The sequence below is a fragment of the Copadichromis virginalis genome, linkage group LG4 (assembly GCF_057382275.1).
Source record: "Copadichromis virginalis isolate Kocher_CV1m ecotype Utaka linkage group LG4, C_Virginalis_male_GT1.1, whole genome shotgun sequence".
Classification (NCBI taxonomy): domain Eukaryota; kingdom Metazoa; phylum Chordata; class Actinopteri; order Cichliformes; family Cichlidae; genus Copadichromis; species Copadichromis virginalis.
Window position 1 is genome coordinate 14,016,994 of NC_140621.1, and position 25,233 is coordinate 14,042,226.

The 25,233-nt window shown below is 43.7% G+C and overlaps 2 protein-coding genes across 2 annotated transcripts; one reads left to right on the plus strand and one right to left on the minus strand.

Annotated features, from left to right (window-relative positions):
- Window positions 1-2,323: 2,323 nt before the first annotated feature.
- On the minus strand, window positions 2,324-15,707 carry LOC146711022 (adenylosuccinate lyase-like). Its single transcript, XM_085455349.1, has 10 exons — window positions 15,030-15,707; window positions 12,159-12,362; window positions 12,027-12,071; window positions 11,591-11,670; window positions 11,506-11,536; window positions 11,328-11,394; window positions 11,102-11,249; window positions 5,216-5,396; window positions 2,676-2,852; window positions 2,324-2,500 (listed from the first exon to the last, which is right to left on the minus strand). The coding sequence occupies exons 1-10, from the start codon at window positions 15,081-15,083 to the stop codon at window positions 2,444-2,446; spliced, it is 1,044 nt and encodes a 347-aa protein (XP_085311475.1). The 5' UTR covers window positions 15,084-15,707; the 3' UTR covers window positions 2,324-2,443.
- A 1,398-nt stretch (window positions 15,708-17,105) lies between these two features.
- Window positions 17,106-24,113, plus strand: LOC146711023 (GTPase IMAP family member 8). The gene is made up of 7 exons (XM_085453694.1): window positions 17,106-17,167; window positions 17,387-17,991; window positions 19,153-19,708; window positions 20,340-20,437; window positions 20,997-21,128; window positions 21,400-21,990; window positions 22,137-24,113. Exons 2-7 carry the CDS (start codon window positions 17,961-17,963, stop codon window positions 22,208-22,210), a joined length of 1,482 nt encoding a protein of 493 aa, XP_085309820.1. The 5' UTR covers window positions 17,106-17,167; window positions 17,387-17,960; the 3' UTR covers window positions 22,211-24,113.
- The last annotated feature ends 1,120 nt before the right edge of the window (window positions 24,114-25,233 follow it).

Here is a 25,233-nt window from a genome sequence, read left to right on the forward strand (position 1 = left end):
AAGGATGATTCCTGGTTGTCAGGGCCAAAGTTTCTTGCTGAACCAGAAATTAATTGGCCAGTGAACCTTGATTTTGGAAAGATCTCTTTAAATGATCCAGAGATTAAAATGGCAGTTTTAGTTAATGCTGTTGATGCAAATGAATACAAGAGTGCATTAATCAGGGACATCAAGAAGGCCTACAGAAAGCTGGCTTTGCAGTTACACCCCGACAGAAACCAAGACGACCCGCAAGCCCTGGACAAGTTTGCAGATTTGGGGGCAGCCTATGAGGTCCTCTCAGATAAGGAGAAAAGGGAAACTGTATGACATGTATGGAGAGTACAGGCTCAAAGAGGGTCACCACAGCTCTCACAGCGATATCTTCTCCAGCTTCTTTGGTGATTTTGGAGTGTCAGAAGTGGCAGAGAATCGGACGGAACTTCATTCCTGGGGATGTGGTTATCATTGTCGATGATTCTGCGCCTCGTAACTCTTGGGTGACTGGAAAACTCCCCAAAAAGTTTAAAAAGACGAAGTTTAAAATATAATTATCAGGGGTGCGTTCTTCGTACCTCGCTAAGTAAGTTAGCTGGATCTGATTGTTGACGATTTCGCGTGATCTTGGATCGTTCGGTTCCCCGAAGCGATCCAAGACTTGCTGCCATAGCAACAAAGCCGTAAGCGTAAACTTGCTCGGGAGCAGGTTTACTTTATGTAAACAGGATTAGATCGCGGCCACTCGGGTATGTCCGCTTCATTTATACGAAAGCAACAGCGATATTTTACCACCGTTTTACCATAAATAAATATTATCAATGTAACTAAAGATAATGCAGTATTTGATTCTTTTATTGATTTCATACAGATACATACAGGTCATTTCCTAAAAAAAGGGAAATGTAATAGAATGATTAATAGTACATGTATTTGATTATTTCAGATGTAATTCATATTTTAGAGTAGTAATAGTAAATTACTTCGTGTAATCAAGATGACAGACCACGGCTATAAAAGCGAAGGTGGATTTGGGAAGCCTGTCGCAGCCATGTCCTGTCCGTTTACGCGAGCCACCCATTGCGGAAGGTGCAAGATTGATAAGGAGAGTTTTCAGAATTCAGCGTATATTGCGGGACAGACAGGATCCTTTAGCTCAGCGTGACAGTGTGCTCATAGAGAGATATCGATTTTCCCGTGAGGGTATTATTTACTTAACCAACTTGTTGACGAGGGGGTGCAGGACCACCACCTGTCTTTTTTTGCTCTGCCCTTTTCTTGGTTGCTGTTATAAACAAACAAACAGATTATTCCAGGGTCTCTTTTCAAGAGACTAAAAGCAATATAAGTGATAAATATTACCATTCTGTAGCATATTCTTATATTCCACTTTTACTTGTTCCCATGTTCTAGTGGGTCCTGTTGTGGCTCTAATGTGAAAGAGGATATAATGTAATATAATATGACATAATGTAATATAATAAATTACTTAAGAGTTTAATTTGTCAGCAACTTTCTGCCAGCCCTCTCTCCTTGCTTTTGCAGCCTTTGCAGTGTTCCCTTGCGTTTTAATTGAACTCTGAAACTCCTGAAATCCCTCAATCAAGAGTTCTTGCTCTGCTGCCGAAAAATACTGAGCGCGCTCCTTCGACATTTTTGCCGACCAAAGGGTTGCCGATCAATGTTTCTACTATCGATGCGTAGCCACTTTTAAGCCACCCAGTGATCTCACATTACTTCATCCAGCTATACTAATCGTCAACAACAGGTGTGTTCGGAGAACCGGAATAGCGAGCTCAAAGTTGGCGCGATGATTTGATCTTGGATGTAGTAAGCGAGGTATGAAGAACAGACCCCTGGCCCATAAAAGAGGTTAACTAAATGTAACTCTACAAAAAGTAATTTACAGAAACGTAATCACACAACTTCAGTCACAAACGGACCTAAACACAAAGACGCAGGAGGGTAGCTTTTATAGTGGTTTGGCCAAACCATTTACACACAATAGGGAGAAACATAAACAAACACCAATACTAACTAAGCACAGAATAACGTAAGTAAACACAAAACACCCCCATTTCTCACAAGCACTTGGTTGGTCCTGCTGAACAGGTGTTTACAAAGTCCTCAGCCCTTGGCAACACCTTTTGCCCAGACAGAAAACAGCCACCTCCCCAAACCAGGTAACTCAAAGTAAGAGAAACATAATTAATATTAAAGAAACAATTTTTGAAAAACCACACAATGCTGTTATGTGCACGCTTCATAACATCAGTGTTAGGTTTAAGTGAAGACATTCATGAATTATATTACTAAGATAATTGCAAACCAATATAATGATGTGAATGAAGGGACTGACTTTACAATAGACATAGCATAATTTATTTTTATTTTTTTTTCACCCAGCCAAAAGCATATATATGTTCAAAGCACCATATCAGCCTCATGTTACACAGAGGCTGTCAATTCAGTGCTGTAATGGCTCCAGTAGGGGGCGTACTTCTTCAGCCAGGAATTTTGACACCTGGAGGAGAGGAGCAGGAAGAAGAAAATACATTTTACACCATTAGTTTCTTAACAGTCGTCACCGTCGCCAACCGGGGCAGCAGGCACAGCTGCAGTAATAGGGGAGCTGTGGCTTAGATGAAAACATTCATCTGTGGTCAGACTGAACAAAAATAAGGCTGTTCATGCTGTACCTGTTGTGGAGCACGCCCAATAAAGGTCTTGGGGTCCAGCAAAGCATCCAGCTGCCCTAGAATGGGTGCAAAGTAGGGGTCTCGCTGGATTCTGGCCAGCAGGTCATTGTCTCCACCTTCCTGTTTAACCACAGCTGCTGACTCTTGGGAGAGAACACAGATTTTCTCATGGCACTCCTGAAGGAGACTGATAGGCAGGCCCGGCCCTAACCAATCTGGCGCCCTAGGCAAGATTTTAGGTGGCGCCCCCCTTACATCGGCAGTGTAGTGTATGTACTCACAAGAAACCGAATAGCTTTGTCTTTGACCTTTTTTTTTTTTTTTTTTTTTTTTTTTTTACTTAAAGAAAGCAAATTCACAATCAGAATAATTAACAAGATAAAAAAATATATGAATAAATAAATGAATACAAAAAATTAAAAAATGAATATATGAAATACAATAACACCGCTTGATGCTGCTGCTGCTGCAAAACTGGTGGGTTGTGCTGCTGAGGTGGAGGCAACAGGAAGACCGCTTGATGCTGCTGCATCATGGCTGGGTTGTGCTGCTAAAGCTGCATCACTGGTGGGTTGTGCTGCTGAAGTGGAGGCAGCAGCGGTAGATGTGGTAGATGGCCCAGGGGTGGGATTTAGAAACTTCAACAGTGCATCTGAAGAGAGGAGTATGTGACACCACTGAGTATTAAAGTCTAATAATAAAAACATATGATTCCAGGAATAAAATGAAATTATATAATATAAATGAAAAACCAAAGAGATATATGTATGATGTTAACTGATATGCAAATTAGATTAGATTCAATTTATTGTCATCATTACAGTGAAATGCTGAATAGCAGAATGCAAAGTAACAGTATAATATCATATGAGAATGTTATGTTATGATTATCTTTGACCGAATCACAGCAGTGCTCATATTAAAAAACAGCATTCCCTCTCATGTGATATTGCTTAATTAACATTAATGATGTGCACTTTAACAACTAGGCTTACAACTATAATATATACAGGGGTGGAAAAGTGACTATTACCTGCAGGGTAAACGTTAGCTAACAAGAAGGCAATAACAATGTAAACAAAAAACACCTGCTTAAAAGATGAATACAAATGAGGAAAGGTGGGAGTACTGTAATTACCTAACGTTACATTATTATTTTCCATAACAATTTAGCCCCCTCCACAATATTAACTGACGTTAAAACAGTTAACTAGCTATTTATTGATTAGCAATTAGCGAATCATGTAACATTAGCTTAATGCTAAAAATTTAGGTTACTATCACATTCAGACAAATAATTTCATGTAGGCTAACGTTACCTACCTCTGTCTTTTTCTCGTTTCTCCTCCTCTTCTTTTCTCTTTTTTCTTCCCTGGGCACCTGACAGTTTTGGCCGTTTTGACATCTTGTGTTGATTTTTTTGATGTGGTGACGTCCAAAAGGAACCCTGATACGGGAAGGGAGGGGGCGCACCGTGCGGGGAGGGGGGGGTCGTAATGTTGTAACAAATAATATTTCTATTAAATAAGCTTTACTTTGCATTTTAATTAACGTGGGATTATTTTTTTTGTATTTAGAAATAATAGTACCAACTTATTTTTTTTTTTTCAACATTTGTGGCACTGGCGTGGCGCCCCCTGATGGACGGCGCCCTTAGCATTTGCCTATACGGCCTATGCCACGGGCCGGCCCTGCTGATAGGTTTGTAGCTTGAACCTATCCGCTGGAACGTTGAAGACAATATAATTACACAGCAAAGCAAGACACGGGTAGGCAAAGTTCTTCATGTTTCTCGTGCACGGGAGAGACCGGACAGGCGCCGTTCCTTCGCTTGACCCCAGTTGCTCTCGTCCGTTCTCCCGTAACACTACCCTTTTATTGAGGTTACATGAATATGCATAGGTTCATTAACACAGGCAAAGAGTACTTTGCCTGTGTGTGTGATTTGTGTGAGGTCAAGATGTGACCCTGTGAAGCCTCCCCAAAGCTGGTGCCAGGCGTCTAGCAGATCTATCTAAACAAAAGGCTCTTATACTTAAAGAGATATACGTGTGTTTGCTATACCATATATCAACAAAGAAGATAGGACCTCTCTGATGTTCCTAGACTGTGGGTGTGCATTCTAGTGTGGAATACACACCAAGCCTTTACAGCCTGCTAAAGATCAGTCCTATCACTACACAATTGATTATATACCTTTAAGCATATATGGTTAAATATTTCTAAGCATAAATGACAATGAACAATACAAAACCTAACAGACACAGGAAAAAACAAACATTAAGGTGGAGCTGACTTTAACAGCCATGTTGTTGGGTCTCCATGTCAGGTCTGGTTATTGGTAATCAGCTTCTTCATTTAAATGGTCAAAACACTGGTTACTAGTCAGTAAGATGATCTCATTTCAGTCATCTGAATTTCTGGTTACCACTGGCATCTTCTGCCCAGTAAACCATCTCTCCTGATTAAGCAAAAATGCATTCATCCAGTTATGTTCAAATTATTGTGTCCATTCTGACTCACAGGGTATTTTCTCCTACCTGTCTGTTGCCTCCTGCCTTCACTATCGCCATAATAATGTTCTCTGTGGCCATGAAGGGCAGCTCATTGCGGATGTGTCTCTCAATGACTTTGGGGTAGACCACAAGACCCTCTGTGATGTTCTGCAGCGTGCTGAGGATGATGTCTGCTGTCAGGAAGGACTCGGGCAGGGAAATCCTCCTTCACAGGAGCAAGGCAGAGAAGAGAGGAAAGAAACCATCAGTAATCACAAGTAACAGCTTTTTACTCAACCACTGAATCCTGGGTAACAATGTGCAATGCATTGTAGGATGTGTAGTTCTTTAACCATTAACGCAATTATGTACATGGGCTGTATCCCAATTCAGGGTCTGCAGCCTTAAAGTACGCAGCCTCAACCATCCTCAAGGGCCGCGTACTCAAAGACCGCTAAGGCCGGAAGTGCGAGGCTTGTGTAATGGGACGGTCTAGCCTCCTTTGCGCTGATACTGTTGTTTGTCAATAAAGTAAAAAAAAAAAAAAAAAAGAGCCTCTGTTGCGCTGCTCAGGTTGCCTAGCAACCATGATACGAACCACTGGAAACGTGTCATAGCTTTGTTTGACAGAAATGAAGGAGAATCTTTTGTTCATTTGTTTATTCGTTTCTACATGAGCTTTGATCATTCTCTGTAAGATTAAGCTCAGCTATTGAACGGCGTATATTTTAAAGGCTTTAAAACCAAGTTAGTACAAATGTCACTAATGTCACATAACTTTGCTGACATGTGGCCAACAGTAATGTTTAATGTTCTTCGTTATTAAACATTTGCACATAAGGTATATAATATTCAGTACTTAAAGTGTACTCTTTGGCCGCCCCTCATCCGCAGTTTGTTTTTGTTTTTTTCTGCAAATTTATCCACACCCATCGCCGTGCTATGCATTCTGGGATATGTTGGGCCACGAAGTCTACACTGCCACAGCCTTAAAATTCAGGGAAATGAAGGACTCATTTCAGGGCCGCATTTCGAGCAGCCTTTTAATTGGGACAGCCTTCGGCGCGCCGCTGTGACGTAATCGGCCTTGAAATACGTACTTTAAGGCTGCAGACCCTGAATTGGGATACAGCCATAGTCTTTTACTGTTGATTTATTTTCTTTTTTTCCCTTTAGGTTTTCTCTTTTGTTGCTTTATGGCCATGATTTATGTCTTAGCTATTTGGCTTGGTTCAAAGCCTAAAACTCTGGAAGATTTCCTGAAGTGTCAGTGGAAAATATGAAGGAGAAATCCACTTTTTTTTTTTTTTTGTTTCACACATGGTACAGCAGTAATGCATTCCCATACACAACCTTCCTTTCAATTAAAGTAACACTGTTTCCATGCATGAAAAGGAGCAGGAAGAAGAATAAATTCTCATTGATACCTGCCCCCTATCTGTGATAATACAAGTAGGCAACCAAAATTACACTATGACAATCTGCACATAACAAAACAAAGCAAACAGAACAATATACTCAACAATGAGCAATACCACTAAATATCAAACTAAAAGGATCATTTTTCTACAATTAAATTCTATTCTTTTCAACTTCTTCATATTGGTTTATCATTTTATTCTTATAGCAGATTTTAAATTGAGAAACATTTATACAACACTTAAGATGATCACTGAGAGAATTCCTATGACTGTTGGACACATTTGCCTTTGTGTGGTTCAAGCAAACCGGTGCTTAAAATAAAACTTCCTTCTGCCGTCCCCATTTTCTGAACACAATACAAATAAACTTTAACTTAAGAGGTAGTGTTTATTTTTTGCCCTAAACATAATAGTTAGTCTGTAATTTCACTATGTCTTCTAGTTTTAACAATTTCAATTTTATAAACAAATTATTAGTGTTCTCTATATTTAACATTATGCATAATTCGAAGTGCTCTCTTCTGTAATAAGTATAATGCTTTCATATTAGTCATGTATGTATTCCCCCATACTTCAACACAATAGCTCAGATAGGGTAGAAACAATGAAAAATATAATATTCTCATTGTCTTGTAATCTAATATATATCTAACATTACCCAGGATATAAATACTTCTAGCCAACTTTTTTTTTTTTTTTTTCTTTTTTTTTTTTTTTTTAACATGTTCAATATGTGATTTCCATGTTAACTTTTAAAACCAGAGTCCCTATAAAAGTGGGCAGTCACGGTGGCACTCCATAAAAGCTACTGTGGGCAAAAACCATAGGCCTGTTAAATTAAGCTACTTCTTCTTCTAACAGGAAAATCATCCATCAATCTTCTTCCACTTATCCGGGACGGGTCATGGGGGTAGAAGCCTAAGCAGAGAAACACAGACCTCCCTCTCCACAGCTACCTCCTCCAGCTTATTCTTAGGCAGCTCAGAGATATAATTTCTCCAGTGTGTCCTGGGTCTGCCCCAGGGCATCCTCATGGTGGGAGATGCCCAGAACACCTCGCCCAGGAGGCATCCTAGTCAGATGCCCGAACCACCTCAACTGGCTCCTTTCAATGTGGAGGAGCAGCGGCTCTTCTCTGAGCCCCTCCTGGATGGCCGCACTACTCACCCTATCTCTAAGGGAGAGACCAACCACCCTTAGAAATGGTAGCTGGTAATGTGACCGCTACAGCTCCCACATCACTGCAGCACCAATCCGTTTGTCAATCTCCTGCTCCCCTGTCCCGTCACTAGTGAACAAGACCCCAAGATACTTAAACTCCTCCACTTTGGGCAGTAACTCATCCCTGACCCTGGCACTCCACCCTTGTCCGGCTGACGGCAATGAGTGGAAAAATATAGGGAAGAGTTCACCCTGCCCAGGGTAGGGTTACTGGAGCCCCAACCTGGGAGTCAGTCCTGGGGAGGGTGCCAGAGGGCAAGTGTCTCATGACCGGGCTTTGGCCCATGGGGCCCGGCTGGGCACACCCCGAAGAGGAAAAATGGACCCACTCTTCTGTAGGTCCACCACCTGCATGAGGCACCTTAGGACTCAGGTGCAGTGTTTTCCGGGCAGTGGCCAAGGGCGGAAACCCCGGCGGACCGATTCACGGTTACTGAGACTAGCGAGCAAGGAAATCATATTAGCACTAATTTAGCAGTGAACACACAACTGTTTCACCTTGGTTTATCTTTTTTTTTATTTTTTTATTTTTTTATTTTTATTTTTATTTTTTTTAAATGACATCAGAAACAGCAGTATGCGACATTACGTGATGGCAGAGCTTCAGTTCATCCTTTGTCCTTTTTTTTTTTTTTTTTTTAAATAAATAGGACAGGGGGAATGAATGAGAGAAAGAAAGAAAACCAAAGGGGAGAAGAGACGGTGAGAAGGGGGGGGGGGGAAGAGAGAGAAAAAAAAAAAAAAAGAACTCCTGGGTCACCTGTATGGAGGAAAAAAAAAAACAAACAAACAGAGGAGACAGCAAACAACAAAGAGCAACATAATAATAGAGAAAACAAAGCACCATCACAATAAACTAGCTAGTCATAGATATCAATATTTACTAAATAATAAACGATATTGTGCAGCACGCAAGATAGACAGCGCACAGTGTGCTTTGAGGTAGCAGCCAAGAAAGCTTTTAGTCCGCGTCTGTGAATACCCATGTGTGCATACCTGTGTGGATCAGCATGCTTGCATTCCAAAGGTTTCTCCATGTAATGATCTGCTAGGGAGTGTGGGGGGGCCACAGCCCCGTCCTCCAGGGTGTGAAGCGGGTATGGAGGAGATCAAAACTCCAGACATCCAGAGGCCCCCAGAACACAAGAGACCAAGGAAGACCAACAGAGGGGCAGCCGCGCCACTGTTCCAGTAAGAGCTGAGGAGAGTCCCAGATGAGGGCTCGCCCAGCAGCCGCGGAGCAGAAGTCAGGGGGAGTTGCAGTGACGCGCCCGTGAGCTCCGCCGGCCCCCAGCTGTGCCTGAGTGACCGAGCCCCAGGCCGAGAGGCCGGGGGCACCCCACCTCCGAAGTGGCCCGAGCAAGCCCCAGGCCCCAGGCCCCGACAAGCGGCCGCCAAGGAGTGAGCCGGTGTGTACCCGGACGCCCACCCCCAGACACAAAGAACCACCAACACACCGACACCTGAGGGAGTCCGCCACCGGCAGGGGAAGTGGTGGTGGGTGGAGATAGGCCTCCAAACCTTGGAGGGCCTGAGGTGTCCCCAGAGAGGTGGCGTCTGATACCCAACCTGACATATAGACACAGACATACAGGCACACACAGACACAAACATCCATTCCCACCCTCATGCTCTCATATGCACTCACTCCACACTCAACCAACGTGGAGACAGACATAAAGAGACGCTGTACACACGGTCACACTCCCCAAGCGTACTCTACAAACCGGGTCTAGGTACCCTTGCCCCTGGAGGGGGGAATTGCACCCAGACCCAGGTGGTGTTACCCTTTTCCCTGCGGTGGGGAGAGGCAGACCACCCCGACTCCGCAGCAGCAGGGAGGCCCCACACCCCAGACCGCAGTCGGACGGCCAACTCCTCCTACTAGCCCTCCCGCTCCAGCAGGCCGCAGAGAATGGGGGTGGGAGAAGACTCCAAACCTCCCTCCACCCGCTCATTGTAGTGTTGATGCATATGTGTTCTAAGGTGCAATTAAAACCCAGGAGGGCATGGAGCTACCTGCCAAGGAGCAGCAGGTAAGCGCATAGTCCCTCCTGCTAACCCTCAATGACTAAGTGTATTTAAAATTGAGAGGTGGGCAACGACGTCAGGGGTGAGGTATACACCCTGATGGTAATTTTGACTCCGTGATTGTGCCCACCCCCAAGATCCTATATGTATGTGTAATGAGAGTGTGAATAATGTGAATGTCTAAGTTGTGGGATAAAATTGAGGCAGAGGCAGCCAGAAGGGGACAGGGGGGGGTAGCCTCCTCTGCACCCTGGTGACATACCCCCACTCCAAGGCCCTGCATGTGTGGGTGGTTGTGGAGGAGCGGGAAGAGGGAGGCAGCTGGAGATGGGGAGGGAAGGAAGGGAGGGGCAGGTAACCCCTCCCTGGGGCCAGCTCCCCCGCTGACCCCAGTAGGCACTCCCACCCTCCGCGACCCGCCAGGGAAGGGGGGCCCAGGCCCATCAGACCGGGGCCCAGTGCAGTAGCGCCCTCCGGCTCCACAGAGCCCTGGACAGTCCACCCAACCCCACCACAGAGAAAACTGCACCCACCCCACCATCCACTCATCTTCCAGACTACATAAGACGGTAAACGCCCAGGCTGAGATCTTCCTCCACCTCTCCTGTATCTCCCCCTCCTGCAGAGAGTTCCTGAAGAGAAGAAAGCTCCTGCAAGATGTGACCATCCCCCCCACCAGTTGAAGAGCCCCCCAGGCGGCTCGACGCACCGGCGGCACCCTGCTCCAGGGCCGGGCCCCCATGCACCCACCCGCCCACAACCCCGGCAACACACCAACCAGGACCCAAGCCCCCGAGGCCCGGCCCGGGCCCCAGCCCAGAGACGGAGCGCCCCCAGAACCTCACGCCCATCCCGGACCCACCCAGGGGCAGCCAGGTTGCCAGGTCAGTAACCCACGTCCGCCAGCACAGACCCTCCCCTAGCCCCGCTGCACGGGGCTATTGAACTATTCAACTTTTTTTAATATTTCAGCTATTTTTACGTTATGTTTAACTAACAAATTGACTACTTCCATACTACCATACAATTGGAAAATGTTAAGCTTTTGTTCTCTCAGTTATAGGATTCTTTGTTCCTCTCAAGTCTTCAATTTTTTTAACAAGAAGACCTTGATGATGCAGAAGCAACACTCGTAACTGAGAATCATTGTTCACTACTATTTATTGTACGCTTCCACACTGATGTGATATCTACTTCACAGAGGAGAACTGCATCATACCAAATTCACAGCAGTGTAAGTGTGTCTTTGTGGGCTGACCTGTTGGCGCTATCATCCAGTGTCCTCTCCAGCCACTGGACTGAGGCAGTCTGCAGGGGGTCGGCCATCAACACAATCAGATGTCGGGCCAAGCTACAGCAGCGTTCTGCACGCATGGGGTTCCTCTTGTAGGGCATAGCACTGGAACCTGGAAGAGGAGCGGGCAAAGCTTTAGGCTGAGGCACAGTTTAACAGGTAAAAAGTGCTTTTGAATGAGCGAACGTACCAATCTGCTCCTTAAAAGGTTCCTCGATCTCTTTTAGGTTGGCCAGCAGACGGATGTCTGTGCAAATCTACAGCAGACGACAGTATAAAGTTTAGACTCAGTTACATCAGCTTTTTGAAAATCCTGAGCTCAAGACCCAAGTTTCTTTAACCACCACTAAATGTAGACATTTCCTCACCTTGTGCACCTTTGACATCAAAGTTAGACAGCTCCATCAGTCTGATGAAGGCCTATGAAAACACTGCAGCTGCAGTCGGACTCACTGGAAGTGTGTAAAGCCGAGCGTGGGGAGGTCGGCGTATTCCTCTGCAAAGTTTGCCAGCCGGTCGATGACTCTGGCCAGCTGCAGGAAAAACAAGCCTTTAATGATGCAAATCAGGGTGTCAAACTTATTTTACATCGTGGGCTACAAACAGCCAACTTTGATCCTTAGCTCCCAGAAGCAGTGAAGATGCATAATAAATGTGACCAATATGTTGCAATGCATGTCCTGTAATTTTTAAATATAATTTTTCATGAATTCATTGAAAATGTCCTGTTAGGTTTTTTTTTTTTTGTTTTGTTTTGTTTTTTTGTTTGTTTTTTTTTTAATATTAATGGACTCACTGTAAAAACAAACTAGCCGACAAGCTTGTTTGATATTAATATATTAATTTGCACTGTTTTCATAGAATTTCTGGACAAACAGGTGAGTCTCACCTTAGGCAAGAGGATGTTGAAGCCATCACGCAATGCAATGAGATCCTGAAGAAGAGAAACGACAAACATGAGAAGCTTTAAAGAGTCAAAACTCATCACTGCTGGGTTTATTTATGCAATAGTCCTACTTACAGTATTGTCTCCCACATAGCATGACGTAGCTCCGAGGTGGATGATGGGAGCAGCTGTGGGGCAGCAGTGTGCAAAGGTGTGGACGTGCGCCATGACATCGTGCCTCAGCTTTCGCTCTTCTTCAGCCGCCACGGCAAAGTCAATGTCCTCTGCATGGCTCTCCATCTCTGCAATCTGAGCATCAGTGATGGGCAGACCCAGAGCCTGAGGAGGAGAACATTGAACACAGAGACATGATGACAAACAGGAAGAGTTCCTACAAGCAACTCGTAAAGTTTAGAGCTGGCAAAACAAAAGTGCTTGTAGTTACAGAATGAATTCTGAACCATTTCCTGCAGGGTTTCATTTTCAGAGTTTACTTATAAGCTTTTTATGTGGAGCTTTTTGACTCTTGATAATACAGTTCTTTACTTTTAAGATACTTATCAACAGTTACAAATGCAAATATGTTTTATATAAATACATGTTTTATTATAAATACACATATTTGCAGTATTGGCTCTTCTGTTGATGAAAAGGATGTTTGGGTAAAAGTCACACAGTGACTTGCATTGCTAAGCTGATAGCAAACAGCCTCAGTTGTATTACCGGCCCCTACTAGACTGCGAAAATAACACCTCAGTGTTATTTCATGTCATTTAAATCCAGTTTTTTGCCAACAAGTCAGCCTTTGATCTCGTAGACTTCTCTATGTGAAACGGCTCTGCTTCTTCTTTGTGGCCTCAGCACCAAGCTGACAAGCTCTTACAGCTGTTTATGGCGAGTCCATGAAATGATGCCGAGTGATGCCACAGCTCTGAGGTCGCTCCAAAAGATATTCTGGCACGTTATGAGAGCTTGGTCCACATTGCCAGCAAAAAGTCAAATTCGTTGAATCACCTGGCAATTATATTCACGGTATTCATTCACTTTGTCCTTTTGAATTTGCTAGCTTGTTATGTTGTTGAGCCAGTGGCTTCTTCACTTGTTGCTCCTGTATTTTCCTCAGTGATCAGTGTGTCAGATCTTTTGCTACTTCTCTGCCTTGTTAGGTAATAACACTTGTAAGGCATGTTGCATATTTGCAGCTCTGGAGGTCAGGCTCACTAAATTGGAGACCAAAGTGTGTGTGTGTGTGGGGGGGGGCAGACAATCGAGGACAGAGCTGGCCCAGACGCCTGTCTGCTTGCCTTTTCTCCAGTTTTGATCATTATGTGCTGTCTACGTGAGGTCCGCAGTGTATGGGAGGAAGAGGAAAGGCAGCAAGTAGTTGCGCTGTCCCAAGCATATAAGACTCGTGAAAAATCTGTGATTATCAGCTGCATTTATCTAATATTAAATCACTCACAAAAAATGCAATTTCATATATTTTATTTTTTGATTTTTCATTATATTTTTGTTTGTTGTATAGGCTATATACAGGGTTCCTTAATTTTTTTTTCTGTTATTATTTTAATAAAATGCAACTCTGGAACTGCCAAATGTTTTCTGACTTATACACAATTTCTTTTTATTGTATACTAACAGTATGTTAAGACCAAGAGACTTGATAGGGCTCTATAAAGGTTGCAGACTTTACTTCAGAACTTTTCTTGTCCATCTTCCATTGGTTTTAATTTTGCACTCCAGTATGAACACCCATCCCCTAACCCGAGGATCACCACAACATAACCTAACAGACCTAGACCTTAGTTCACAGATTTGCTTTGTCTGGGGTTTATTTCTGGGATTTCGCACAACCCAGGGTTCAAATCACGAATCCATAATGGGCTTGGATTTACAACATTATGAATGAAATGTGCTCTATTTGGAAGAAGCAGGCCCCCCTCCCCTTTCGACGGGTTGTGTGTGAGACTTTAAATCGAGGGCGTAGATTTGGTTTTGGCATTGGTAGGGACGGATGATTCAACCACCAAACCCTGCCCTGTTTTTTTTGTTTTTGTTTTTTTTCCTTTTTGTCTTTGCTTCTTGATTTTTAAAAAAAGGAGAAATATACTTGCCTACATATGCTAGTCTACATGCTTTTAAACCATTTAAAATTACAATTCATAGTTTTGTGTGAATTATATAATGTTAAATTACTATTAAACAAATGACTAAGAATTTTAGACTTTAGTTTACTTCAGCCATATTCCATATAAATCAGGTATCATATAAAAATAGCTTCAAATACAGTCATGACAATAAAAGAATATGACTTTAACAACATTACTTCAGTTATAGTACACAAACATCTCTGATACATTAGCACTAAGGGAACAGTGAATGACCTGGTGGTTTTTGTCTATAAAACTACTCTAAGATTACCACAAAGTAAAAGATCTCGCAGCAAAATTATGCAACATTTTAGGCACTATTGCCCCGATCAAATCAGTGAGCTGGGATTTTTTCATTCTAAACATGAACTACTGTTACAGCAACAGCCATGGATTACTGGTGCCCGACACAACTCAATGTCCACTATGTGAAGGAGCCAAACACATGCCTTCTCCTCTCGTTAACTGAGATAAACTGCTGGCATATTGGTTTTACATCTATACTGTCCAGTCTCTCGTGGTGGACATGGCATACAGCATTTTACCTTTAAGCATTTTACATTTTAACGTTAGGCATATAATTTTAACAGCCTCTGTAAACTAATATCCTGGCTTGCTCGAGGCTGCCGTTTTCTCTGACAGTTTCAATCAAAATTAGAAATGCTACTCTGGGAGACTGAGAGAACTTGGATTTATGAGCTTGGATTGGAAACTAACTGTTGTGCAGTTAGTTTCCAAAACACGTTATTCATTGTTACATACAATTTTAGACTGATGTGGGCCAAAGCCTAGCATAGCCTGTAACGTTATTATGACGGACACATTTTATGAGTGAACTTGACTTTAAGTGACTTACAGGTTTCTTTGAAAAATACTTTCTTATATCCAGGTTCTTCGTTTTTGCTGTCATCCTCCTCTCCTTGCAGGTCCTCGCAGCGCAGGCTTGCAGCTGCTAAAACTAAACAGAGCTCCCTGAAAGGCACAGCCAATCACATTGGCCATATTTGTCACATGAGGTAGGACTCCAGTAGAGATCGTAATTTAAGTCTTTCTGCACCGCTGGGTGAATGAAACGTTGACAGATCGGTTTTTTTTTTCTTTTTATCCGGTTTGTTTTTCTTTACTCGAAGAGATCAAATTATTGGTGGGGACATGTCCCTTCCGTCCATGCCAAATCTACGCCCTTGCTTTAAATCATCAAACTGTAAATTATAAATTTTAAATTGTTATTGATCCCTTTACCCCTGGTCCTAAAGTGTATATTTATTTTCTTACTCTTCTCATATTTATTGTTTGTTTACTTGCACTGCTGTAACTGGAGCCACGTCGTCTCGTCTCTCCATATACTGAACTGTATGTAGCAGTTGCAGAGCGAACGGGTTGAGCAGAGATAACAAAGTTTACTTTGACTTCAGCAGCGAGCAGGCGCACCGCGCTCACTTTTTTGCGTATAGAATTTTGAAAAAAAAACCAAAAACATCGGTGCAAACTATAAGCCTGCATCATAATGTCTGGTGTTTTTATGTTTGTTGGTTTGTTTTAATTTTGTTTTATAATTAGTTAGTTAATTAATTAGTTATAATCATAGAAGTTATAGCATATTATACAAAATTAGTTATTATTAGAATAGACATAACATAATTTGGATATCGCATGATATCAAACAGAAGCTGTCAGCTCTGTAATGTAGGCAATCAATAAGAAAGCAGTTCATTATTGCTGTAGATTCCAGCGGCTCTTCATATTTTTGGCCAACAGATGTCACCAAACACGACTGTGTGTGAAAAGCTTCAAGTAATGAACAGGTTTTCAACATAAGTTCTAATGCTTCAGATAGCTTCATTTGGCCATCGCTATTGAAAATCTTTGCCGGGAGAGGGAGCGTGAAGCTGGGCGACTAATCCAGTGAGTGTGATCCGGTGTCCGAGTGGCGGAACCAGAGAGCTGTAGCACAAGGAAGAAAAGGTAAGTACATAGATTTGGGCGCACATGAGTCGTGAGAGCCTGTTACCTACCCGGGTAAGCTGACGAAGAGACAGCAAAACTGGTCTTGAATACCCTCAGTAGATTGCCCCAGATTAGCTCCAGGTGAGTTGGACAGGTGAGGAGGTCACAGCTCCGCCCAGAGGCGGACATCGAAGAATATAGAACTCAGTGGTAATTTACCAGCAGCGCACCCGGACCGTGACAACAGTTTCAGTAAGCAAACTCTAAATTTCTTAGTAAATTACTTCACCATCTGTAAAAAGTGAAAATCCCAACCCATTTTCTTATTTCCTTAAATACGAGCTCACCTTATAGTGTTTATTGCTCCAGACAGGTCAGTCCCCTTCATCCATCTATGGCCTACTTCGACCCAGATTACAGATATGGAGATAAATCCTTCTCTCCACATTATAATAATTGTTTTTTGTTTGTTTGTTTAAAAAAAAACAGGGTCTGAATGTCCTCTGTTCACTTTTAATCTCATGCTTTGAACATCACCATCCTTTAAATAGCCGACTTCTGGTAGGATCACGTGGTCAAGTGGAAGGTGTCCTTTTTTAATTAATGTGTGACGTGACTGTACAGACTTCAAAAACGCTGGGACGTCGAAGCGCTAACTTTGCCTCGATACATGAAAATACGTCAACAAAACGTTTAAAACGTGTTATGATCGCTGCAATAAACACGAGTACGTCAGCGAAGAGTTTGGAGTCATATTAGCACTGTCACCCACGTCTTTAAAATCTACACAGCAAATGTTGCTTCTTCTTTTTTAACCTTCTGACTTCCGTGATTTCCCTAGGTTCCCTGAACGTACCTCCCCATATAGCGGACATAATTCAACTGGTAAGGAGCCAAGGATGAGCTCAGACATTCAGGATGACTTTTCTGCTAAACGTGTCGTATTCTTCAGGCAGTATCCACTCTAAGGAGGCGAAGATTTGACTCCAAAGCGATCGGACAGCGTCTTACAGTCATCTGCTATTTATAGAAGCTCTTACTTATTATGTAAGCCGTTTCTTGTATCACATTTAAATGTATTCATGCAGCATAAATCCCCCTTCCTGCCTCGCACAATACTCTGTCTAGAGGCGTCATATATATTATGAATAGCTGTGTTCATGCATGATGCAACATCTGGGGAGCACATCCAGCTGTAAGCCGAGCACAAAGTACTGACTCTCTCTCTCTGTCTATCCATCTTTCCGTCTGTCCACCTGACTGCAGTCTGCATACAGTGCCACACTGCTGCTGCTGCTGCTGCTGCTGCTGCCGTCTGATACAAGCGAGTGGGAGGCACAGCTTCCTCTGTTTTCTCTCAAAAAAATGAACAGACATCTTATTGGAGCAGCTGCTGAAGGGGTGGATTTGGCTTCCAGTCTCCTGCATTGCACAATCTTTTCCCTCAGCTCGGACAGATAAAGAAGACAAAAGAAAGGAGTACTGGAAGGGGAGGAGGACTGGGAGCGGAGGGGATATATATATGTATGTATCCATAAAGAAAAAGACTAGGAAGAGCCACGGTGAGGTGAAGGGGGTGTGAAAGAAAACAGATTACAAAAAAGAAGGAAGGGAGAGGTTTAAGTATGAGGAAATGAAGAGAGGCAGGGGCAGGAAACTGAAGATAGAGTGACTACACTGCAGCAGAATGAGGGTTAGAGTGAAAGCAAGAGCAGGGAAGCATTTGAGCTCCGCATCCGTGGCTTTCTGAAGAGGCACGAAAAAGGAAGGCACCGTGGAGGTGAGACGGAGACGGAGGAGGGGGGCTGAGGAGGAGGAAGCCAGAGGTTCTACACACAAGATGGCTGCTGTGTCCTCTGCCTCTGACACCGGTAAGTGGCTTTTTAATATTTTGCCAGACACCTCACAGCGAGCTCGACATCATCACCTTTACTTTAACAGCAGCATCCTTTCTCAAACGTCGGCTGGAGGTGGAAACTGTTGCTCGTGTCAACTTCTGTGATTGGTGGCATACATGGAAAGTCAGTGAGCATCATTAATCAATAAACTTCTCACTGCATCTCATACTCTCCTCCACCTCCTCCTCCTCATGGAGCACGCATCACTCCTCTGAGCATCTTCTGGATATTCAAATACTTCTCTGATGCCTTTGAAAAAAAGAAGAATCAAAACTCAGAGTGCGTCATGTTTTCGTTCACATGACAGAGTGGTGTGTCTGCCTCTGTTTTTCTGAAATCTGAGGACAGATAAAAAGATGAGGGATGCTGGGAGATCAGCCAAAGCGGGACAGAGACGCGAATGAACGAGGAGCCAGGGAAAGAGATGAGATATAAGGTAGCAAGCTTCTCAGATAAGATGAGAGCAGAGAGGGAATGGAAGGAGGGAGGCCAGGAAAGAAGGGGGGAATGTAGAATTGCATTGCAGTGTGAAGGATGCAGAGGTGCAGCCATCTCCAAAACACAGTAGGAAGACTCAATAGTGGGTTTAAACAAATTAAGATCCAAAATCTATTCAGACAGAATGTTAAAAGTATATACCTCTACCTAGGTTTGATCCCTGGCTCCTTCACCTTTGGACAAGATGCTGAACCCCGAGTTGCCTCTGATGCATCCATCAGATTATGGCTGTTTCTCAATAATCGAGTACGCTAGTCCTTACTTGATAGTCTGTATTTCGTAAGTTCACACGGGAGTTCGGACTTCCCGAGAACGCAAGAGAGACATCACAGCGCCAGAAGTTTCACTGCCATCCCCTTTTAATTTAAATGCGATTAATATTGCAATGAAAATTACACATGATCTGGTAGATTTCTTTAAGAAAAAAAAAAGGTAATTTACAAAAGTATTTTAAGCAGTTTGGCAAAATTCACTTTTACATATGAAACGACGTGTGTGTGTGTGTGTGTGTGTGTGTGAGAATGTCCAATTATAAAAAAAGCACTTGTGTGTGTGAGTGAGTGGGTTGTAAGAAAGCGCTTTGAGTGCTCAAATTCAGTAGAGAAGCAGCGTTCTGATGTCACTGTGTTACAACAGGAGACCCCCGGGCCCGCCATCCCCCAGAGCGCAGATTGCTGCTCCTCGGGGGTCCACGGTCCGGTAAGACCTCCACTGCCAACACCATCCTGGGAGATGAAGTCTTTGATGGTGGGACGGAGACTACACACAGCAACGTGGGCCACACTGAGATCTACGGCCGCCGTGTCACCGTGGTCGACACCCCGCCGTGGGCCATCCCGGCCGACCCAGCCGACGACGCCGAAGCTGACAACAACGACAACGCGGGGGCCGAGTCAGACAGCCCACGCCGCCCGCCGCCGAGCCTGGACAGCGAGGGCCCGTGCATGGGGGCCATTCTCTGCCCTCCGGGACCGCACGCTATCCTTCTGGTGGTGTCGGTCACCCAGCCCTTCACCGAGACTGAGCGGAGGGCTGCGGAGGAGCAGCTCGGCGCCCTCGGGGGAGGGACCTGGAGGTACTCCATGGTCCTGTTCACCGGGATAGACAAGCTGCCCAAGGGTTTTTTTATTGAGGAGCACATAGCAAACACTGGAGAGGCCTTGCAATGGCTGGTGGAGAGATGTGGAAGCAGGTATAACGTCAGTTTGCTATCTTCCCGTTTTCCCCAATGTCTCCTCTGGTTTCTCAAAAGATACTCAATGTTTAGACTGTGCAGCAGGAGTTTGATAGATAACCCAAAGGGAAACGGCTGCAGATGTTGTGCTTCAAACCTGATTTACGCTGAACATGCTGCCTATGGAAAAAACAGTTGTGCAAATCTGATAACATCTCCAGCAGTATCATTTCAGTCAACTTTGGCTGCAAGCTTCAATAACAATAAAACTGAGTGTATGAAGCTTCAGGGTGGATTAGTCACTACTTCATGGTGGATTTTTAACTCTCCACATAGAAGAGTGCCATGCTAAAACGTCTGCATCTGTTCACACTGGATTGCTTAGTTGGTGTTAAACATCAAACTGGCAGCACCAGAGACTGCTTAGCTTATAGTGAATGTAAGGTTCAAGATCTAAAGGTTCCTGATTTTCAGTTCAGTTTTGTCACCAACCAACAGCAACGCTGTCAGTAAGACAACAATTCTGACATTTTTGAAAACTGTGGAAAGTTTCTTTCAGGGCAAAAGGAAACTGTATGCTGCAGTTGTTATGTAGTTCTAAATAAATTGAATGTCATGCTCCTTTTAAAGCTGGTTTCCCCCCTTGCAGGTACCACGCCTTTGATAACACTCGAAAAGAAACAGAAGAAAACACACAAGTACCCGAGCTGATGGAAAAAGTGGAGGAAATGATCACTGACAACCAAGGTTTGGCTGGATTTATTAAAGTAAAGACCATGTAAAGTTCATGAGATGAGAAGCGTTTTAATTCTAGTTTTAATTAAAAACAGTAGGGAAACATCTCAAATGCTGGAAATGAAACACGTTTATGTTTTGTTTTTTCATGAATTTATATTAATGTTGAAGCCAGCGACACAAATAAAAGACGACACAGATTATTTCACCCGTATCCTGTGGTGTTTATGTTTGAGGAAGGAACTGCCGTCGTTTTATTGTTCAGAGTTTCCTTTGTTGTATTTTGTTCACAATACCACAAATGTTTGTGGTCAGAACTGCAGTCGGGTTCATTTAACACCGGTCTCTGCCAGCAGCATTCTGGGATGTTGCTGAAAATAAACATGGACTTCCCATGAAAAGGCTTGAAAGGCTTTATATGTGGCTTCAAACCCTGGATATAATCGTAACAGAGCCAGATGTGCAATGTGCATTAATATTCCCCCCTCCTCACTCGTGCTTGTTTATTTAATGTGTATTAAGAGCTGACACACAACAGTTCGGTGAATAATTTATGGGTGCTTTCATGCAGGATGGTACTTTGAGGTGAATGAGCTGATTTTACTGGAGGAAGAACAGGCCCGGAGAGCTCTGGAGGAAGAAAGGATGAGGATGGAGGAGCACGCTCGACAGAGGGAGCAGATGATCGGAGGACCTCCCAGAGGTATGAGCGTTTGTGTGTGCTGAGGTGTGTAATTGAGTGAGTCATGTGGTGAAGGAGAGTTGAATTCACATGTGTCACGATTCTACCCTAGGGAAAACAACCCCCCCCCCCCCCCCCAACCACCCCCACCCCACGAAATGGTGTTGTAGCAAATTGCTTACTCATTCCTGTTGAGCTTGCGTTGCTTTTTATTCAGAGTGTTTTCATTCTCTCCGCTTTGTTTATCTGACTACTCTTCTATTTCTCATCCTGTCCTCGTCATTCTGTTTAGAACTGAGGTTGCTGTTGCTGGGTTGGAAGGGTGTTGGAAAAAGCTCTGTGGGGAACTGCATCCTGGGCCGCCGCTACTTTGAATCAGGACAAGAGACAGAGCTGTGCCTCAGGCGGCAGGCGCTCGTGTCTGGTCGTCGGGTCACTATTGTAGACACGCCGGGCTGGGACTGGTTCTCGGTGAGGCGAACCCCTAAGCGAATCCGCCAGGAGTCCCAGCGCGGGGCTGCCCTCCTGCGGCCCGGACCCCACACCCTGCTGCTGGTCCTCCCCGTCGTCTCGTCCCTCACCGCCAGGAAGCGGCGAACGCTTGTGGCGCACATAGAGACTCTGTTTGGCGACAGCGCGTGCCTCCACACCATGGTGCTGTTCAGCTGTGGTGACTGGCTGGGACGCACGCCCATTGAGGAGCACATCCTCAGAGGCGGACGCGAGTTGCAGAGACTGTTGGAATACTGTGGGAACTATTACCACGTACTGGACAGTAAGACGCCTGGCAAAGACAGGAGTGTGTCGGTCCTGCTGGACAAGATTGAAGAGATGATCAGAGAGAACGGCGACAAGGCCTTCCTTCCCATACAGACAGAGTGGTGTAAGTCCTTTTTTTCTATATATTTTGCAACGATAGCTAATGTTCAGTGGCTTTTGTCTCGTGTTGCAGTTGAAAAACACATATGTACACAGCTGATCTGCTTATGAAAATTATGCGCACTAATAAAATGATGTTGCATTTGACAGTGAGCGAGGAGAGCTCCTACTCCTCTGACAACACCGAACCGGAGGACGACTGCCGGGGATGCCAGCTACAGTGACACAATCAGACTAAACGGAAAAGTCTTTTTCCTCCTTGTGAGCCTTTTAACGGGGCATGAACATCACCTCATAAAACTAAAATCTCATTGAGATATCCCTCTCTAACTCTCAAGAGTTTCAGGGACAACAAAGGGTTCAGATGAGTAGGTCTGGAGAGTGAGACGTTTAAGACGAGCTCCTCATGCCGAACAGCAGGAGAGATGTCCTGCTTCGAGCGACCTGAGCTCAAAAACACACCCCGAGCCTGCGAGCATGTCCACAGAAGTCAGCTGCTGCTAATCTTTGTAAATCTTTATTCCGTCCGCACTGATCAACTTTGTATTACGTGTTGCAAAAAAATGGCAAAATCCAAACCAAAAAAGCTACACGTTTAAAAAAACAAAACAAAAAAAACTGCAATGTCAGATTTGAGGGTGGGATCACATGTGTCATTAGCAAGTTTTGGAAGATTGTTCCCTCTGATGTCAATCAGTTTGAATCAGAAAGGATTTACAAGCAAAAGAAAAAAGCTCAAGTGAAAGCAAGCTACTTAATACCAAATCCAAACATGGACAAAGTGTGCTGGAAGTGCACGCACAACCTTCAGATGTTAAAAACAGGAGGTAACGCTTGCCTCTCACATTAGTGAGACTGAAATGATCTCCGTTAAAAATGCATTCGTCTCTGCTGCTCAGGGAGTCTGAGTTGGATTAATTTAAAAAGGGGCAAAATCTGGCACAGCCACAGAGACGCAGATTAATGTTGATTGCTTAAATGTGGACGTGAGTCACATGTTAATCCAAATTTGGGGCTTTCTCCGAGTGTTTGTTTTAGTTTACCGGGAGCTTAAAGGGAGTGAGTCTTTAAGAACCAGCTAAAAAGCGCAAGTCATTTTTATCACACCTCTGCATTCATGTTCAAGAGGAGCTGGGAAGACAGTTTAAAGAAGGCTGTGTCGAAACTTAGCGCAGCCTCAGATCCCCGTGGAGCACCCGGGCCAGCTCTGCTTGGCTGCTTATGGTCATGCACTCAGTGCGTGTATTGACAAGGCAGATTCAGCTACGTGCCTCAGCATCAAAGCGAGACAGCAGGAGCACACCCTGCAGCAGTAGCAGCAGGGCAGTATCCTATAGGCTACATCAAGCTTTCGCATGCTACAGAAACAGCATAACCTCATGAACCACTCAAGCTCTCATAGGGCTCTTAATACCTTGTAACTTTTTCTACATCCTTGAGCTATCAAACATCAGTAGTTTAAAGAAAAATACATACATATATATATATATATAAATATATACAGCCATCAGAGGCATGTTAAGACATAGCATGTGGAAAAATGAGTGCCTATAGAGCTGAAGGCAACCTCACTTCGTTCTTCTTGCTTGAATAAGCGATTTCTTTGGTATCACATCACATCCTTCTACCTTTACAGCTGCAAAAAAAAGAAAAGAAGAAAAAGGAGGGGATAAAATAGAATTCACCCTCTGAAATAAAAACAAATACATAATATGTGACCGATAGCACTGCCATGCTGTAAAATGGAATTTTCTACAAATGATGTAGCCTGTAAATGAAACCGCAGCACTGCTCCCTCTCAACGCTTCAGCAACCTCTGTGCTTCATCTAGCCACATAGGCCACCGGCAGCACTTAAGTGTGACACGCATGACTTTCACATTTTAATACGAGGACGTCCCGCGAGTCCCAAACCACCTCAGTATATCAAAAGTGTAGTAAACAGTGTAAAATAATGTACCATTTTAGGCTCTTAGTGAAGCATTTTTGCACTGTGTAAGTTCTACCACTTTACTGTAGCCAAAGTGACGTCCCTTTCTGTGGTCCCTCTTTATGTGGAGATTGCAACATCAGTACTTTGTTCATCCTGAGACAATGATAATAAAAGATATGGATATATTGTTGTGTATTTTTGGCTTTCGTCTTATTATTTAACTGTCATTTCAATAAAAATGCAAATCCTGTCTTTGAAGACAAAAGATCTCACTGTTTTACCTCTGAGAGGATCTGGTAGTGTGGTGATAGCATCACTAGGTGGCAGTGTAGTAAGCAAAATACTGCATGTGAAGATGAAGGCAGATAAAAATGAGCTCTGAAACGGTTTGTTTCAACTTGAGTAATATTTGCATTACTGGGAAAGGAGATTATTCAAAAAATAATGCAAAAAAGGTAATTTCAGATCTGTTTTGCATTGGCAGACAAAAAGAGAGTCTAATAATTCTTGCTTCACTCTTGAAAAATGAGGGCATTTACACAAAGTTAGCAAAGGTTTTTGCCTGTAAGGAATATTTTGCCTATTAGTGCTGAACTGCTGTGACTTTGGCGCTTGTCCAGAGAGGTATGGTAAATAGTCCCTGAGCTATCTGGAAACGAGCCCAGGCCAATTACAGAGCGCACACCTAGGTCCCGTCGTAGGATGAATGCACACATTTCTGTTGGGTAACATTATTCGAGTTGTGCCTAGGTCAGCACCAGTCAGCACTCTCACTTTTTTTTCTCCCCCTCTCCTGTACACTGGCACAAATAAAAATATGCTCAATTTCATGACCAGCATAAACTTTTGAACCACCTTAATGAGCTGCAGAGGGACTGAACATACTATTACATCTTTTGGGGTTGTATCATTAAGAGTATCCAGTGTAGAGAAATCTGCCCAATCAAACGTGTTGTTATGCACTGGGAAATAAAGCAGCACCCAGATGTTTTTATAAACTTATAAATAGAATTAACTTCACATGACTGTCACTTGAATAATCATGCGTTTTGACAACATGACCATCAGGCGGGCCCCATTATCTTCAGTTCTGCTTCAAAGAAAACCCTGAGATAGCGACCAGCCTTGTTTGGAGTTAGATAACAGATAATATTTGTAGTATTCATCCACATTACTTTCATGCTTCAGACTCAGGTCAAACTTATTAAACACTAACGAAAGAATTCTCAGAAACCAACACCAGTTCCTACTCAACATCTGGTTAATGTTAAAGCATTCTCTTGTCAACATCATGCAAAAAGAAAAACTGCCACAA